The following is a 16,688-nucleotide window of genomic DNA, read 5'->3' as shown; positions in this document are numbered from 1 at the left end:
TTTTTCCCACCAGGATGGTAGTAACAGCCACATTCTTTGCATTTCATTTGTCTCTAATAAACACGTGACTGGTGATTTTGCGGGTATTTTGTAGTGTATTTTTGGGTGTACACCAGTGCTGACAAAGAAGTTTTTATGCCATTCAGAGCTCAGAAGGCGAGTCCTGCCCTTTCCTCCGGCTATAAAGTCTTAATTAGACCAGTCCTACTGTGGAAACAGACATGCACACACAGCGAGAAACTAACAGTGGGATACGGATATAGAATAGATTGGCTTTCAAAAGAAAACCGCATCGTCTATATACATTAATTACATTACGAGAATTGACTAGAATGACAGCAAACATAATAAGACGACCCAGTCACGTGTTTTATCACTATCTTTCCACCAACTTTCAGTCTAAACATACATAAAAAACACACTTTAGACATAAACTCGCTTTAAATTGCGTCGCTGTCGTAGATTCTCTTTTATTTTGAAGGGTTAATCCGGATGTTGGTTCATCCGTGCACCCTAACTTGACTACAGAGGCGTCCGCTGTCGCCGTTCTCCTGCCTGTGTGAAAAACCATCCCGCCCCGGACCGTCCAACATCTGGACATCTGCAACAGTGCTGGGGGAAAACGCAAACTCCAGAGAGATGCTGAGCATTACGGAGATGACCAACGGGTGAGTTTTAGCATGATTTCCTAGAAAATCAGAATTGTGTTTGGGGAAGTTGTTAAATTTCGATTGAAGGGGGGAAACGCAGCTCCGTTATGATCCGTTCTGTCAGACATTGTGATTGTGACGAATATCAGTCTAAAAACATGCAGGTTAATTTTTCTCCCTTTGCTTTTGCTTTAGGTATGTTAAGAAACCCTCTTAACGGAGCTAATTTTCCTTTACTTACTTTTTAAAGCGTATTTGTAACTTGCTCTTTAGCGCCCCCTGTCGTGTTTTTACCGGAGACCGTTAGCTGGATATTATATTTACAGATGTTTTTGTTGTTTAAGGAGAAATCTGTTTGGAAGAAAGCTCAATATCAAAGGGTTCCTAGACTGCCAAATTCTAAATTCTGGATATCCTTTATGTTGAGGTTTATTTGCTTTGCATTGTTTTTGTTGTGACCTCTCATTCACATTGTTGTGGTTGAAGAAACCAGAGAGTTCTGATGCTCGGATGTGGTGTACTATATACTGGATTTCTATTAAAAAGAACACCTTCTGTCCTTCCCACACTGGGAAACATCCAACAGGAAACAACAATGATATTATCTTTCTGTTTTTAAGGGAATATGTCTTGTTGTATCGATCCATTCCGAATGTAAAGCGTGAAAATGTTTTCACTATTTTATTTGCAACAACAAGTCGGTGTCACGGCTATTTGAAGTGTCATGCATTTTAAAGGGAAATGTTGTTTTTTTATAACCACAGTCTTGCAGTGAATGAAGGACAGAGGATGCTTCTTTCTGGCTTCTCCTCCCTGCGCAGGAATGTCTGCAGGAGCTTACTGGACAGTAGCTGCTGCTTTCTGACCCACTTCCTGACCCTCTATTCTCCAGAGACTGACATTTTACTGCACCACAAGCCTGGTTTTCCTTCATAAATGTGAACGCCGCTGTGCGTGCTGCACATTTAATTATAGTCTGGGCTGAATCGGGCTGTAATGGAGTCCCCTGGATACGAAACTTACTTCCAGCTGCCTTCCCACAGCATTGCATTTTTATCTGAATCTGCACTGTGTTGACACAACTGGAGCTTAGTAGCGCGGCCTCGTCCACTTCGCCTTGTTTGGAAGAGAGGTGAACTTGGGTTCTGGAGTATTTTGACTGTGTGTTTGTGGAATTTGCAAGTCAGACACAGGCCCTCTTATAGTGTGTTGATATGACACACGCCCGGCAGGCTTCTGTCTGGGTGACGGACTACACACAGTCTCCACCGGTCGGTCCCAGGCACCTTCCTTCTACTTTCAGTGTCTTTGAAAACTCAGTCGTCTGTCAGGACGGGTTTTACTAGCCGACACACCAGTGTGTGCTTCAGTGTTTGTGTTGGCCCAGACTCCCACGATCGTCAGAATTCACCAGGATTCTGAGGGAGGTCTGATTCAAACATGGGGATGCAGAAACAGGTGAGATTGAGAGGTTTTCCCCCGTAAAAGCAGTTTATTCTCCGTCATTTTCTTCAGAGCAACAATTGGTTTTTTTATTTCCAAACTTTTGGGGCAGGAAATGTTTTTTTTTTACAAATGAAATTCCAGAATTGTGCTTTAAAACAGTATTACCTGGGTTGTCTTGGGCATTTTGTGTTTTCCAATGCACCAACGACAGCTCTGACTCAGGAGGAAGTCTGGAGCAACTCTGAAGGCAATAATGTCACAACACAGTGTTCCTTAATCATCCTCTGTCTCAGTTACACGACTCTCTCGTTGTTATCTTAACTAATAGCGGATTCTTTACCAGCACCCGTTGCAAAGGGACAACGATTTTCTTTCCATTTGAAGTCGGAGTCATCCTTTTCTAGCTTTTAGTGAGTGAACAGGATGTGAGCATTCCTGGCTGAAGGAGAGGTGCCGTTAGCCTGGTATCGTGCTCCATCTTCACCCTGATGGACAGCCTGGCATCCAGAGATGGTGGCTTTATATCAAACCATCTCCAGCAAACACACACATGAACATCCACACAGCAAACAGGAAGTGGTGTGAGCATGCAGGGCTGAATAACAATGGCTGTTTGCAATGACAACAGAGGGACTTTAACAACGCCCTCTCTTTATTTAGTAAATATTGGTAAGACTAATATACTATCACTTCCATAACTATATTATTTCCAATGAAGCTGCGATTCTTCCAAGATGTACTGGCTCTCGGAATAGGATAGGATTGAATAGGAATAGGATTACCTCAAGTTGATTAATTATTTTATTAATATTTGTTTTTAATATTTTAACCAAATATTTTAAGTGCTTTTTCTGTGAAAAGTGTGTAAAATTGATATTGTTTTTTATATTGACTGTATAAATAAAAATACATATATATTCTTAAATATGACAGCATCACCATACCATCACATTTTCAGATGACAGCCAACTCATTCATGTTACATTCCCAGACATAATCAGGCATCATTTGTTTCCCGAAAGTTTGTATTTATTGTCTAACCTGCCACTATCTGAACTGGCACCTATTACAAACAGCCGCAGTACCAGTATTGTCCACACGGTGGCAGTGTAGCTCGGAATCAGGGCGGTTTTCTGAGGCATATCGGAAAGTCCCCCCCCAAACCGAGTGTCAAATATAAATTTCTTAAAGGCAGTTTCAGCTCATTAATACATGTAAAAAATAACAAAAAGTTCAACATGTTCTTTGTTGCTTTTTAAAAAAAGGTTGCCAGGCGCCCCTGCCTTAGTTACAGTGCAACATGTGATTGTCAGGGCGCGACACAGCACAGGGTCGTATGACTGAAAGCATCAAAACTCAGAGGTCACCATTTTCTGCCCTGCTCTTGAGATTCTGCAGGTTGTGATTTGTGAAGCCTACGAGCGTGCAGCTGATGCGCTGCTACAGAGAGCGTCCATTGTGAGCTGACCTTTCGCCGCAGTGACTCATCATGGAGGTTCTGGCATACCCAGGCATGTCGGCATGGGCCGTTGGGTTTAAGCACCTCCTGGATGCCACGCAACGTTTACTTTCATGCTCCCGTGCTGCGTGTGTGTATTCATGCCCCCGTGTGGAATGCTGAAGCAGGTCATGGCAAGCCGTGGAGGGAGAATCTCAGTGTGCACGTATCAGGGGCAGATGCGGCCTTCTCAGTTTAACCACGTCAGATCTGCTGCTGCGGTCGTCAGGTTAAACTCTGGCGTCATGTTTGGCTTTTACAGTCAAAACAGGCGGGTTCCCTTTCCAAATGAAAGCACGAGAGTTTTTAGATTTCAAATTTTAAAAAAAACGTCCGTCGTTGGAAGGACGCGTTGTTCCCACGCGCAACGCTGCCATGAATAATTCATCCGCTGGCATTTTCAATGTTTGCAAGGGATTCTTGTTTCTGCGGCGGGGCGCTTGTGGAGACGCTGGCGGCAAACTGCACATTTCATTTAAACCTTGATCTACACGTCATTTGGAGTCACGCTTCGGCATCTGTCACCTGTGCGATGTTCTGTGGTTACCTGCAGGAGGAGGAGGAGGAGGAAGAAGCAGAGGAGGAGGGGCACTAAGTATGTGATAGGTGTGCAGGGCGGTGAAACCACTCCTTTGTATCTGCCCTTCCCCAAGGTTGTGAACCTCTGGGAGGTGTGTGTGAGCCACAACAGCAGATTTCTTTATCTGGTTCAGACATGAACGCGGGCTAGAGAGTTAGCTCCGTGAAGTCGGTGCTCTCGGCACAGAGGAAAGAAGGAAGGAAACAAGAAAGGGAAGAGGAAGAGCGAGGGGGCCGAGGGAAGATGAACTCCTTGAGGCTGAAAGAGTTGTCAAACTCCGACTTGTACAGGCGGAGACAGGAGAGGCCAGACAGCTATGGGAGCACGGCCGGGGAACGCTTCAGGTGAGTGGACCCCAGCTGGAGGAGACCGTCACCACCTGTCGGTCACAGGGACGCTCGTCCTGCTCCGGTTTTTCCTGCATTCTTTCCTTTTTGCCGTATCCAAACTGTTGTCTCCCCCTCTGTGAGACGCTTCTTATCTGGAGCTGCAGGTCAACACTGGGTTGCATCATGCAAAGGAAGAGGAGGCTCGTTTGTGTTGCTTGACAAAACTTTTCGGAGTTGTGTTGTAAGAAGGACTGATGAGTTCGGATGACTGGGAGTATTTGCTCAGTAAATCCGTCTAAGTTGAGCAACAGGCTGATTACAAAAAGCCGACTGTAAGCATGTTTTGATGAATGTCTCTCTATCTTTTTCCTTCTCTCTCTCTTTTGTGCGTGTGTGTCTTGAATGTGATGTGATTTCAGGAATGTAGTAATGTCAGGAATGTGAAGCAGAGGTGTCCCCGGTCAAAGTATAAACACTTAAGCTCCTAATTTCCCTCCTAAATTACACAATGCACAAAGAATTTGGAATTTGACGGATCATTTTATTCCGACTCTGCTCTTTATCGCCATTGTTGCGCCGCGGCTCACTCAGCTACAGGAAGACGAGAGCTTATCTGCAAGTGGCAAGACTGGTGAACCGGAGAGGGAGGAGAAGCGAGGGATGGGAGGAAGAAGGGTGGGACAAGGTGTCCACAAATATATCAGAACAAAGGAGACATAGGAAGGCTGGGTGTATGGACATACGGACATTAAGGAACTGTCCTAACAGGGACACAGTCAAACGGATGCCTGTAATTATTAGGCAGCAGTATCTTTAGTGTTATTATTCAGGGGTGTATCACAGCTTTTAAATGGTTGACAATATAAGTTGTACGTATGCAGATGTTTAAAGCAAGTTGCTGGCATTAATCACCAGATGTGAGTGAGGTTGGACCATTAATCACACTGGTCACAATGGGCGTTTGGAGCAACAAGTGCCACGCAAAGGAAATGTTGGAGTCAGGACTCATGTTTGTGCAGTCCATGAATCAGAGTGTGTGTGCGTGCGTATGTGTGTAAACACGCTATATGCCGGCACCCCTCACGTCTCGGTTGCCATGGCAGCTGTTGACAGTGTTTGAAGGTGAGTGTGGCTGTGTGCGCAGGGTGCGTTTGATCTGACTCTGCTTGCATTAGCAGACATGTCATAAATCTCCTCTCTGCCTGCTCGCACGATTTAGAACAGATTTTATGACGCTCCGATTACTTCAGAGACAATGAATTAGCTCATAGATGTAACTAAAGGGACGTGTCCCTCTTTATAGTGCTTCTCTTTCTTCATTTCAAGGCACAAACTTTTTTTTTTCTCCAACTTTCCGCTGTCAGCAGATGCTAGTCTGTGTGTTAGTGGGTTAAATATTTCTGAATTTAAAGTCCACGTGGCTTGTTGAGAGGATTATATTCTATATCCTCTTGGAAAGTCTGTAGACTAGAAAATGGGCTTTTTTCTCTGATGAACTCTGACCTCTGAGGTGACCTCCAGCTCATGAAGGGGACGAACAGAACACACCAGAGACACACTGTCGACCGCTGACAGTTGCTGCAGCCATTTTTAAGCCCAGGTTGAAATTCATATCATAGTTCTTTCTCTCTCTCTCTCTCTCTCTCTCTCTCTCTCTCTCTCTCTCTCTCTCTCTCTCACTCCTCTCTCTCTCTCCTCTCTCTCTCTCTCCCTCCCTCTCTCTCTCCTCTCTCTCCTCTCCTCTCTCTCTCCCTCCTCCCTCTCTCTCTCTCTCTCTCCTCTCTCTCTCTCCTCCCTCTCTCTCTCCCTCTCCCTCCCTCCCTCCCTCTCCCTCTCCCTCCCTCCCTCTCTCCCTCCCTCCCTCTCTCTCTCTCTCTCTCTCTCTCCCTCCCTCTCTCTCTCTCTCTCTCCCTCCCTCTCTCTCTCTCACCCTTAACCCACTACTGCTTAGATTTTCTGTATTCAGGTTGTCACAATCTGGGCAGAAACTAATGTAAACACAGCACATTTGAGCTTGTTTCTCTGGAGGGAGCTGAACGGTTGAGTTCCTATTTTAGCCAGGAACACCTTCTAACACAGCCCGTAACCGGGGGGGGGGGCTGGGGGGGTTGCGCGTGCTTCCTGTTAAGCACCCACCCTCTGACCATTGTGCTTGGCTCACTCAACGCTGCTTCTCAGCAGACGGAGTTCCAAACAAAGCCTGAGCCTCAGGTGACGTTTCTGCAGTTATTGCCCTGTTTTGGAAAGAGTCTGGAAACTTTGGATGGTGCCAAATGAAATGTTTGGCTCATTGTGTCACCGGTTTCAGAGGCCAGACAGTCCCACGGTCGAGGGTGAAGACGAGGGAGGTGCCACTGATAAGAGCACGTCGCTGCATCTCATTTCTGCTGCCGCCCTGATTGTCTTCAGTCCTCATCTGGGACTGGAATATTTTCCTAAATGGGAGCGAAAGGATGTGGATGTTCCATACAGGGAACGTAGAGCTGGCCCCTGCTATGTACACAAACCTTCCCTGTAACGCAGACGCACAGCAGCAGCTGCCAACACCCAGTCTGGAGCCGAGGCTCCACTGTCTATTTGTAGAGGATGGAGTAATGTAGCGGAGAGCACTCTTCTCATAAACATACAGCTTTTATGTGTGTTTTTAATCTGTGGCATATCAGCGGCGTCAGAATGTCCCTGTTTCCAGATCCTCCTTGACTTTTCAGGATAATCGCCACAGTCCGGACCTGCAATTAGGGCTCATTATGGGGAAGGAATGTCAGGTATCCTCACCGCCCAAAACAAGTGAAATATTTCACTTTTTAGATGCTCCCAGTCTGCTCTGGTGCTGCTCTTTTATCTGGACAGTGACACTGACGAGGCAAAATCTGGCTCCTGTTGCGTTGTACATGCTTATTTTGCTTCACTCCCGCTTATTTGCTGCCTTGAAGCTTTGAGTGTTGGTTGTGCGCCCCATGTTTGTGCGTCCACCAGAAAGATGAGAACTCCAGCTGCCGAAGAACCAGAAAGCTTTTTAGCTCCTCAGTGCGGTCTGATATTCAGGATGCTGGAGTTCTTATTTATTTTGAGTGTGTGCAAGCGTCTCTATGTGTGTGTGTGTGTGTGTTCGGGGGGGGGGGGGGGGGGGGGGGGGCGGTGACCTCTGTCCTGTCAGGTGTCACAGCAGGCTCTTTAATTTCAGTAACCTGCCCAAGAATAGACTCCGAGTGTGACAGCAGAGGAGACCCAGCCTGTGTGTGTGAGGCAGGGGGGGAAAAGAGAGTCGATGTGGGAGTGAGAGAATGAGGGAGTGTGTGTGAGAGAGGCTGAGAGCGCCCGGCTCCTTCTGACCAGAGTTTCAGTCTCCCTCTTCCTGTGTGGATCAAAGCTCCCACCTCCTGCTGGATGCTTGTTTGTTGTACTGGAAACATACATTTGAACGCCGGAGGAGGCTCCTGTTGGACTGTTTCGTTTTTTTGATTGACTTGAGACCTAAAAAGGACTTTTAGACGGCTGTAGGTGAGAATGGAAATGAACGGACGAGCCGTTCCTCCATCCATACCTGAGGACGGCGAAGCCCCCGATCAGGTCCTTTACCGAGAGATGAACGGTTTCCACCGCAGGCTTCAGGCCGGCGACGGGGGAGAGGCTGAGCTTCCAGTGTCCAAGTCTCAGAGACGGAAGAGCGATGTCAAAGTCTATAAGGAGTTCTGTGATTTTTATGCCCGCTTGTAAGTTCAGTTTTGCAAGTTTTTTTACGCATCAGGTTAAAAGAAATATCTGTTTTATCACTTAGATGTGCGAATGGTCTAAGATCAACTGTCCATCAGCGTCACTCCACCTGGGGGAGTCCAAAATTCTGGTCTGCTGATGGATTGTTGCCATGACAGCGCAGGAATTGACATGCTAATTAGGGTGTTAATGCAGACACCAGAGAAGTGCTCAGTGGAGAACATACCTCCAATCCTGCTGCGTTTTCCAACTCTACACCAAAATAAATCGAGCTGCGTTGAATTCCACAAGTACAATACGGAAAAGGTATCCGAGGCTTTGGTCCTCCTACTGAGGTGGAGTTAGTGCAGTGTAACAGAATGTAAAGGCTGCTCGTAGTAGCCGGGTTTCCTGTCCTCTTGGATTAGGCTAAAGCTCTTTTGGGTACTGTGCTGCCTTGTGCACTGCAGGAGGGAGGACATAGGAAAAGCTATTTTGGTGCCAAGAGGCGAGTTGTTATGCAAAATAGAATATGGGAGCTGGCATTCCGAGTATGTGTCCATGAATACAGGGGAAGCTAAATATACACACCTCAGCTGCATTTCTGAATGATGTGGCTGCTCAGGTTGGGGACATTCTGAGTCCACTTTCTCCAAATGCAAGCCAGAATTTATGCTAGTTTATTGTTAAGTGTCCACTGAGAGGGGCGTCACCAGTATCTGGGTCTGATATTGCCATGACGTTATCTACACAGGTAGTGAGAGAGCAGAAAACAAACATGGAGGAGAAACACAACAGAGAACACTTATGTGGACCGAGGAGGGAGAGTTAAGGCAACAGAACGTCAGAGCCTCCCTTTGTAGTCACGGGAGGGTATGTTAGCGATAACAGTATGGAGACAGAGTCACGTGTTGCCTGGTTACAGGATCTAAGGCTTCAAATCCCTGCTAAAAGGCAAGGTAGCGCTGCAAAATATGGGTTGCATGCAGACAGTCTGGCTCTCATGAGAAAACACACTTATATTTGAATTTAGGAGTGAGATATTACCTTGTGAAACAATGCTGCAAAAAATTAAAAATAAATCTGTATATATAAAAAAAAACAATTTTTTAATTCCTCTTGCGCAACACCCTTGTTTAAGTCTTCTGTGGTGAAAATTGATGGAACACAAATGGGATTAAGGATTTATTTCACTACCAGATCAGCTGCCAGTTGCAGAAGCCACTAAAAGCAGATAGGAGGAGGAAATTCCTCCCAGATGTACGCAATCACTTCCTCCTGCAAGTCATTTGGGGCTGATTCTGCATCGCGTTTCAGCACAGATTTAAAACGACAGTTGAACAAGAGTCAATTAATAGTTGGGAATTGTGCAACATGCCATGTAAATACTTGTTAACGCCCAAGTTTATCTGACAGACGGCATCAGTACATCAACCCAGGTGGGTGTTTCCTGCAGACCATTTGAACACCGCTGTCTCGGTTCAGCCTTCCCCAGTCAAAAGAATTTAACCATAACTGTGTAATAAAATATTTAAGTGAAGGGCTGTAGTCTTTAGAATATCTTTCACACCTATATGTCTGATCTCCTCCAGACGTTAAGAAGCCATGATGCCATTATTATCGTGGACTTACTGACGGAATTTCAGTTGTTGCCACACTTTCGTCGCCTCTAATGGAAAAATATTTGGCCTGGAGCACCTGCGCAGCTGATGTATTGAAGTCTTGTTTTCGCAGTGAAACAGTTGTGATTGTTTGATGAAAGGGTGGGTTTGGCGTCGCAGGCGATCTCTGCTTCGCTGCTGAAACGCTGCGGCTGAACAAACAGTTATATCATCTAGTTTCTTGGTGTGTAGGTCCCGTACCTCAGAGATCCTCACACCCTGATAGGCCGGGAGCCAACACGATCCACAAAACCACAAGAACCACCTTTTGCATGACTTTTAGCTTTTGTGTCGTTTAGCTTTTGTGTCGTGTTGGTGCGGCTGCACATGAAAGAGATGCACAAAGTTGTTATTTAAGAAAAAGAACTACGGATGAGAAAGCATTTTATTGCAAATATTCTTTTTCTTTGAAATGTACTGATGTGGTGAGGCGTGTTATAAGACCGTAACTATTCTCTGACCTTTTCTTCCCCTCAGCAACATGGCCAACGCTCTGGCTAACGCCATGTGCGAGCGTTGCAAGAGCGGCTTCGCCCCTTTGGAGAAGATCGTGAACAGCAACGGGGAACTTTACCACGAGCAGTGCTTCGTGTGCGCCCAGTGCTTCCAGCAGTTCCCAGAGGGACTCTTCTACGAGGTGAAACCTTCCCCTCTGGTGCTTTTATTGCTGTAATGAATCAGAGGCTGATGCTTCGGCCGTGTTAAGGGGGCGTGTGCACGTTCTTCCAGGAAGCTCAGCAGCCTCGACACAAGGCCAGATGTCTTTAACAGCCGCAGAGACGGATGCACCTTTGTTTGGTCAATTTATTGAAGGAAAGCTGTCCCTGATGCTCTGATCAATAAACAGACACACAGCCTGATATTCTCTGTGAATAATTCAGCTTGATGCCGTAAATACATGAAAGGATTTATTGTTACCGTCCGCCTGGTCACATGTAGGTTTTTCCACCTTGTGTTTGGGAAAATGTTGACTTGTTAGCTTAATTCAGCAAAAATACATTATAATTGATTACATGTTTGATAAGGATGAGTATGAAAACCACTTCACAGGGTAATGTTTAGTATAAAGCTACATTAGGAGCTCTACTGAGTGTCTGTAATGTATTAATTCCTTTTTTTTATACAAGTGGGTTCTTTAGAATTTAGCTAAAGAACTGCAGCGGTTCAACAACTCATCAAGAGGAAGCCATGCAATTCACAGCTCTGGTATCAGGAAAAGGCACCACTTCCTGCGTTAGGCCGTTTAATTCCTGTTACGGAGCCATATTTTACATTGATAACATTAGAAAATGTGCAATGTAGTAGATACGTTTTTGTTCAATAAATGTTCTTTTTTAAATCTGCTGGTTTGCTGTTGTGATTATAAAGGTCTTCTTGATTATGTTATTGTCAGTGTTAAACAGTGCTGTTTTAAAGCTGGAATTGTTTCATTCACAGTTTGAAGGGAGGAAATATTGCGAACATGACTTTCAGATGCTGTTCGCCCCCTGCTGCCACCAGTGTGGTGAGTACAGACGATAAGAGACAGTTAATATTGTTGCCTGGGTCTCAATACCCACAAAACCTTTCCTGCAGATGATTTAACTCTGCTTAATCCCGCTTTGACCTCCAAGGTGAGTTCATCATCGGCCGTGTGATCAAGGCCATGAACAACAGTTGGCATCCAGACTGTTTCTGCTGCGACATCTGCCAGGCTGTGCTCGCCGATGTTGGATTTGTTAAGAATGCTGGAAGGTCGGTGTGTAAAAGGCTTTGCATACACCTCTCTCCATGGGAGTGCCTCATCCACGTTGTTTTCTTCCCATCAGGCACCTGTGTCGTCCGTGTCACAACAGGGAGAAAGCTCGGGGCCTCGGCAAGTACATCTGCCAGAAATGTCACGCCATCATTGAGGAGCAGCCTCTGCTGTTCAAGAACGACCCCTACCACCCTGACCACTTCAACTGCAACAACTGCGGGTAAACGCACACACACACACACACACACACACACACACACACACACACACACACACACACACAGATCACTCTCACTTACTGTACAATGATACGGTATATACCGCCCTCTACTGGACAACTGTAGGTCTAAACCCGAAATATTGTGTTAATGTCATAGAGGTTAATTCTAATCGTATAGAATATTTTAAACTTGCGTGGATTTACATCTTGTTTATTTCAGAAAGGAGCTGACCTCTGATGCTCGAGAGCTAAAGGGGGAGCTCTACTGTCTGCCCTGTCATGACAAGATGGGCGTCCCCATCTGTGGGGCCTGTAGGAGACCAATTGAAGGACGTGTGGTCAACGCCATGGGCAAGCAGTGGCACGTGGAGGTGAGACGTTCAAAGACTCCAAATACTTAAGTTAAAATGACTTCACAGTTGAAATTCAAGAAGATGTTTGCTGGGGAGTTTTTGAAAGAATTGTCTAAAGAAATATGGTTGTGTTTTATCAGTTTTCTCCACGGTCCCAGTAAAGTCCAGCCCTGCCTTTGTACTTCCTTTCTTCTGCCATATATGTCCTCCTCGTGTTTTCTGTCTCGTCCTGTTTCACTACCCTGGCCCCTCCCATGTAGCACCACGTGTGCACTGTGTGCGAGCGCCCCTTTCAGGGCCACCCGTTTTACGAGCGAGCTGGTCGCGCCTATTGTGAGAGACATTTTGACATGGTGAGGGGTTTGACAGTGGGCCTGGTGTTGAGTGCTGCCCTCCTGCATCTCTCCGCCCTGAAAATTGCAGCCTCAGCATGAAGGTTACAGTGATGCATAAACCCAGAGGTCGCTGACCTGGAGACCTTACAGGTCCATGTTCCAGCACCTGTAGTTGGTTCCTGTTTCTGCTCTGTTTTGTTTTGAATTTTCAGAATATATGCATTAAGTAAAACCTCTGAAAAAAAACTTTTGCTTTGCTTTCTCAACCACCAACTCCAGCTGTAGTTTTATTTTTGATGCAGTAACAGGACATCTGGTCTGAACTGATCTGGTTGTGGTTTGACCTGATAATGTCTGAACCAGAATTTGATAATGTGTTGACTGACGGTTGCTCTCGCTAACCACGTGTTGCTTGGCCGCGGGTGTGTTTGCAGCATTTTGTGTGTGCTAAGTGTGAGAAACCGTTCCTGGGACACCGTCACTACGAACGCAAGGGCCTGGCCTACTGTGAAACACACTATAACCAGGTAACCTTTCAACCAATGGGAGATTGATAAAGCCCGGCATGTTTTTTGTTTGTGTAATCGTAAACAGCATCACATTTATACCCATTATTCAGTAATTTCAGCACATTTGATGCAGTGTAATTCGCAATCAGCAAAGAAACTTGTAATATTACACAGAAATTGGAATTTAAAACGTGTAAAGTCCAAATTTAGGGGATTTTGACTCCACCTGCCACCATGTTTCAAGTAGAATCCTTTTGCTTGTTTGCATGTTTGTTTTAATATGCCGTGTGTTATGAGCCCTTCACATCTCCACTGCTGTGTGAGTTACGGTATTGCTAACTGTGTTTTTCACCTGTGTCACGCTCAGCTGTTCGGAGATGTTTGCTACCACTGCAACCGTGTAATCGAAGGAGATGGTGAGCACCATAGCTTTGATTTTAAAAATATTATAAATCAGTCTGTGTTTCAAGACAAGACATGATTCCAACCTTTTTCTAAGCCATATTTTGCTGTTTTCATCAGTGGTTTCTGCCCTCAACAAGGCCTGGTGTGTCAACTGTTTCGCCTGCTCTACTTGCAACAGCAAGCTTACTCTAAAGTGAGTAACGACCAGTGAGGAGTGACACACACACATTTTCACCCATCACACTCCCGTTTCACACACAAATCTCTTGTTGCTTGACATTTTTCTTTTCGCGACTTAACCTGTGGTGCCATTTTCATGCACCTCATTCTTCCTTTGCTCCATTTTTAATACCTCTCATCTGTTCACTGTCTCATCCCTTTTTTTCCTCCATCTTCTCCATCTACACTTTGTCTGCTTCATCTCTCCTCATCCCCTCAACCCCCCATTTAGGGATAAATTTGTGGAGGTGGATCTAAAGCCAGTATGTAAGCACTGCTATGAACGCCTGCCAGACGATATGAAACGCCGGCTGGCCAGGCGCGAGCGCGACTCCAAAGACAAGAAGAAGAAAACATTGATCCCCATGTGTCTTTGATCCTCTTTTTCTCCTTTCTCCTCCTCTGCAATGTTTCCCCTTCGGTCAGTTTCCTTCTTGTTTTTCTTTCTGTTCTTTTTATTGCTTTTTACATCAGGTGACATTGCACAATCAATGACTTAACATCTACATCCCTGCCTGACTCAGCAATCAGGATTAAGACTGTCTGGTCAGTTCTTCAGACAGGGTAAAACCTTTATTTCCTCTGATAGCTTTGCAGTTGGTAGAACACACAGTTCTGTCTGGCTTTTATTGCTGGTAGAATTTAAAGGCATCACGGTAGGTGCAGACAAATCAGCTCAGGACACATTTCAGCTGCACTCGCTGGAAAAACTAAAATATCAGAAAATTAAAAGTGATAATTACATCTGCCCAGTGAAGTAATAAATACCTGAGAAATCAAAAAGAGAAAATGCCTTTTCCAACTGAAAATAGTCCCATTTGTTTGGGCTAATAAACAAATCACCTGTCTAAAATGTGGGGGATTTGGAGATCATTACTTCACTTTACTTATTTTCGACATCTGTCAATGATTCATCCTTCTTTCCCCCTGCTTGCCAACATTTAATTGTTCACTATATTATTATGGGATCGGACTGGCAGCCATTATGAAAGCAACAGATTTGAATACACTTTTGTTGAGTCCAGGACCCCTTTTTTCTCTGCACAGGAACAAGTTTGTGGAGTTTGATATGAAGCCAGTGTGTAAGAAATGCTACGAGAAGTTCCCCCTGGAGTTGAAGAAGAGGTTGAAGAAGCTGTCTGACGCTGTTGCACGGAAGTAAACGTGCAGTCGGTGCAGGTGGGGGAGGGGAGGCAGATGGTCGAATTTCTTAAGATGACAATGTTTTAAGATAAAGTTTGCGTTGGTTTGAATCATTAGCGTATGAAAAACCAGAGGAAAGAATGCTGTAAAGAGTATATATTTCCCATGTTTGCCTTATTTTGCCATATGAAATATAATTCCTGATGGCCTTTAACAGAACAATTAGGTTCATCTTCTTGATGGTTTGTGTCATGATGCCAAATTTTTGTCATCTCTCCCACTCCTCTTACTGAATCTGTCTTCAGTAATTTCATATTCAAAGAAAGAGATTGAAAACCTTATTTAATGTGTATGTGAAATGTCTCCGTCATGTTTTCCAGCATACATTATTGTACACCTGTATGTATTTATGTCAGCTTGATAATGCAAAATATGTTTAACTTTTCTTTCACATCTATTTTATTGACATCCTAATCAAGTGTTTTTGTTGCATTAATGATGGAATTACTGTATTTCTCACTTAAAAGGTTGCCTTGTTTTTACATTCAATTCCTAATAAAAAATTTCTGTTTCACTTATGCAGTCTTATATCATCCAGAAATGCTCTAATATCAATATATGCGAGAAGAAACACTCCCCAAGTTACTACATCATTAAAAATTACTGGTGGGCTGTCAGCAAACCCTGAACACATTAAGCTCCACAGAATGGAGATTTATTACACACAACTGGTAACTTGTGTTACAGCATGTGCAGGAAACATGCGTGAACATGTGGCTCTACTCTGCTGACTGTGATTCAGTGAAACATCCTTCTAGAGAAGTCAAGCCACTTTCTCGGATCTCAGATCCTATTAGGAAAAAAATAAGCAGACTGTTGTGAATGTGGAGGACTATTTCCTATTATGAGACTTCTTTTTTTATCATAGTGCAGTTGAAAGAAAAATAAAATCACATTCCACTCGAAGTCTGTTTCAATAAAGAACACATACCGCATATGCTGTGACCTCAGTTCCACCATTTAGGTTTAAATTTTGTTGTTTCAACAGAAATAATTCTGCACAGACACTGATGGTCATGGCAGTGTTTTAACACTAAAGTTAAACAGGATCTTTCACGGAAATCATGATTTTTTGGTATTTTGTTTAAATAAAATTGCAAGTACACTCTGCTGGATTGCATGATTTGCAGGACCCCCTAATGACGAGCAATATTATTGGTTCTAAATTTCCGTTGACACCTCTGCTCTGGTGGATTGCATGATTTTTTATTTCTCTCAGATTTACTTCTAATATGTGCTATACTCCAATTAATTAAAAGATATATGGCCCTATTTGTGATTAAAATATACATGAGTAAATCTCTGTTGGTCTCTCTACTAATAACCCAATTCATGAAAGACTTAATAGATCCAAACAAACTTTTAATTATACACAATCTGTAAGAAATAACAACTAGTTTTGAATTCAGGTAGTCGATAATGTCGGGTTTTTCCAATTAATAAAATCAGCCACACCATCCTTGTGTTTGATTCGTCCGTTTTTTTATTGCTGAAATGGCTTTATTTACATTATTTATTGAATTGTGATTATGCCACGAGAAACAACAACGTAGTAACGTTTCAGACCTGAAGGGAGCGCAATATTAAAAAGAAAAGATCAAAGTTCCGTCGGCTTTAATCTTTAAAGACGAAAAGGACGTTATAATTAGGATGGCTCAGTCAGACAAGCTTCATACTACAGTGAGAGTTCAGGCAGATGGTCCTTTATTTTTTCTCGGTACAGTTAGTGTAGTTTGGCTTTTCCCGCACCATAGTTACACTGTGCATTTGGAAAACATGTGGCGGAGTAAGGTTGAAGTGGACCGCTACGTTTCGTCAGTACAGAGTTTCTATCCCTCACTGAAAGAGG

General features: G+C 44.2%; 1 protein-coding gene across 3 annotated transcripts; it reads left to right on the top strand.

Annotated features, from left to right (window-relative positions):
• The first annotated feature begins 511 nt into the window (after positions 1 to 511).
• LOC130523372 (LIM and senescent cell antigen-like-containing domain protein 1) lies at positions 512 to 15,357 on the top strand. 3 transcript variants are annotated; one of them, XM_057028660.1, is made up of 10 exons: positions 512 to 668; positions 10,335 to 10,494; positions 11,295 to 11,361; positions 11,471 to 11,591; positions 11,666 to 11,815; positions 12,036 to 12,186; positions 12,938 to 13,030; positions 13,380 to 13,428; positions 13,535 to 13,610; positions 14,684 to 15,357. In XM_057028660.1, exons 1-10 carry the CDS (start codon positions 640 to 642, stop codon positions 14,796 to 14,798), a joined length of 1,011 nt encoding a protein of 336 aa, XP_056884640.1. In that variant the 5' UTR covers positions 512 to 639; the 3' UTR covers positions 14,799 to 15,357. The 3 variants fall into 3 exon arrangements, with proteins under 3 accessions (XP_056884640.1, XP_056884636.1, XP_056884628.1); XM_057028656.1 differs by lacking the exon at positions 512 to 668 and adding an exon at positions 4,214 to 4,518; XM_057028648.1 differs by lacking the exon at positions 512 to 668 and adding an exon at positions 7,813 to 8,216.
• Positions 15,358 to 16,688: the final 1,331 nt, after the last annotated feature.

This window comes from Takifugu flavidus, chromosome 1 (genome assembly GCF_003711565.1).
Source record: "Takifugu flavidus isolate HTHZ2018 chromosome 1, ASM371156v2, whole genome shotgun sequence".
In the NCBI taxonomy this organism is placed as follows: domain Eukaryota; kingdom Metazoa; phylum Chordata; class Actinopteri; order Tetraodontiformes; family Tetraodontidae; genus Takifugu; species Takifugu flavidus.
Note: the sequence above shows the minus strand (reverse complement) of the source record. Positions and strands in the feature narration are given on the sequence as shown.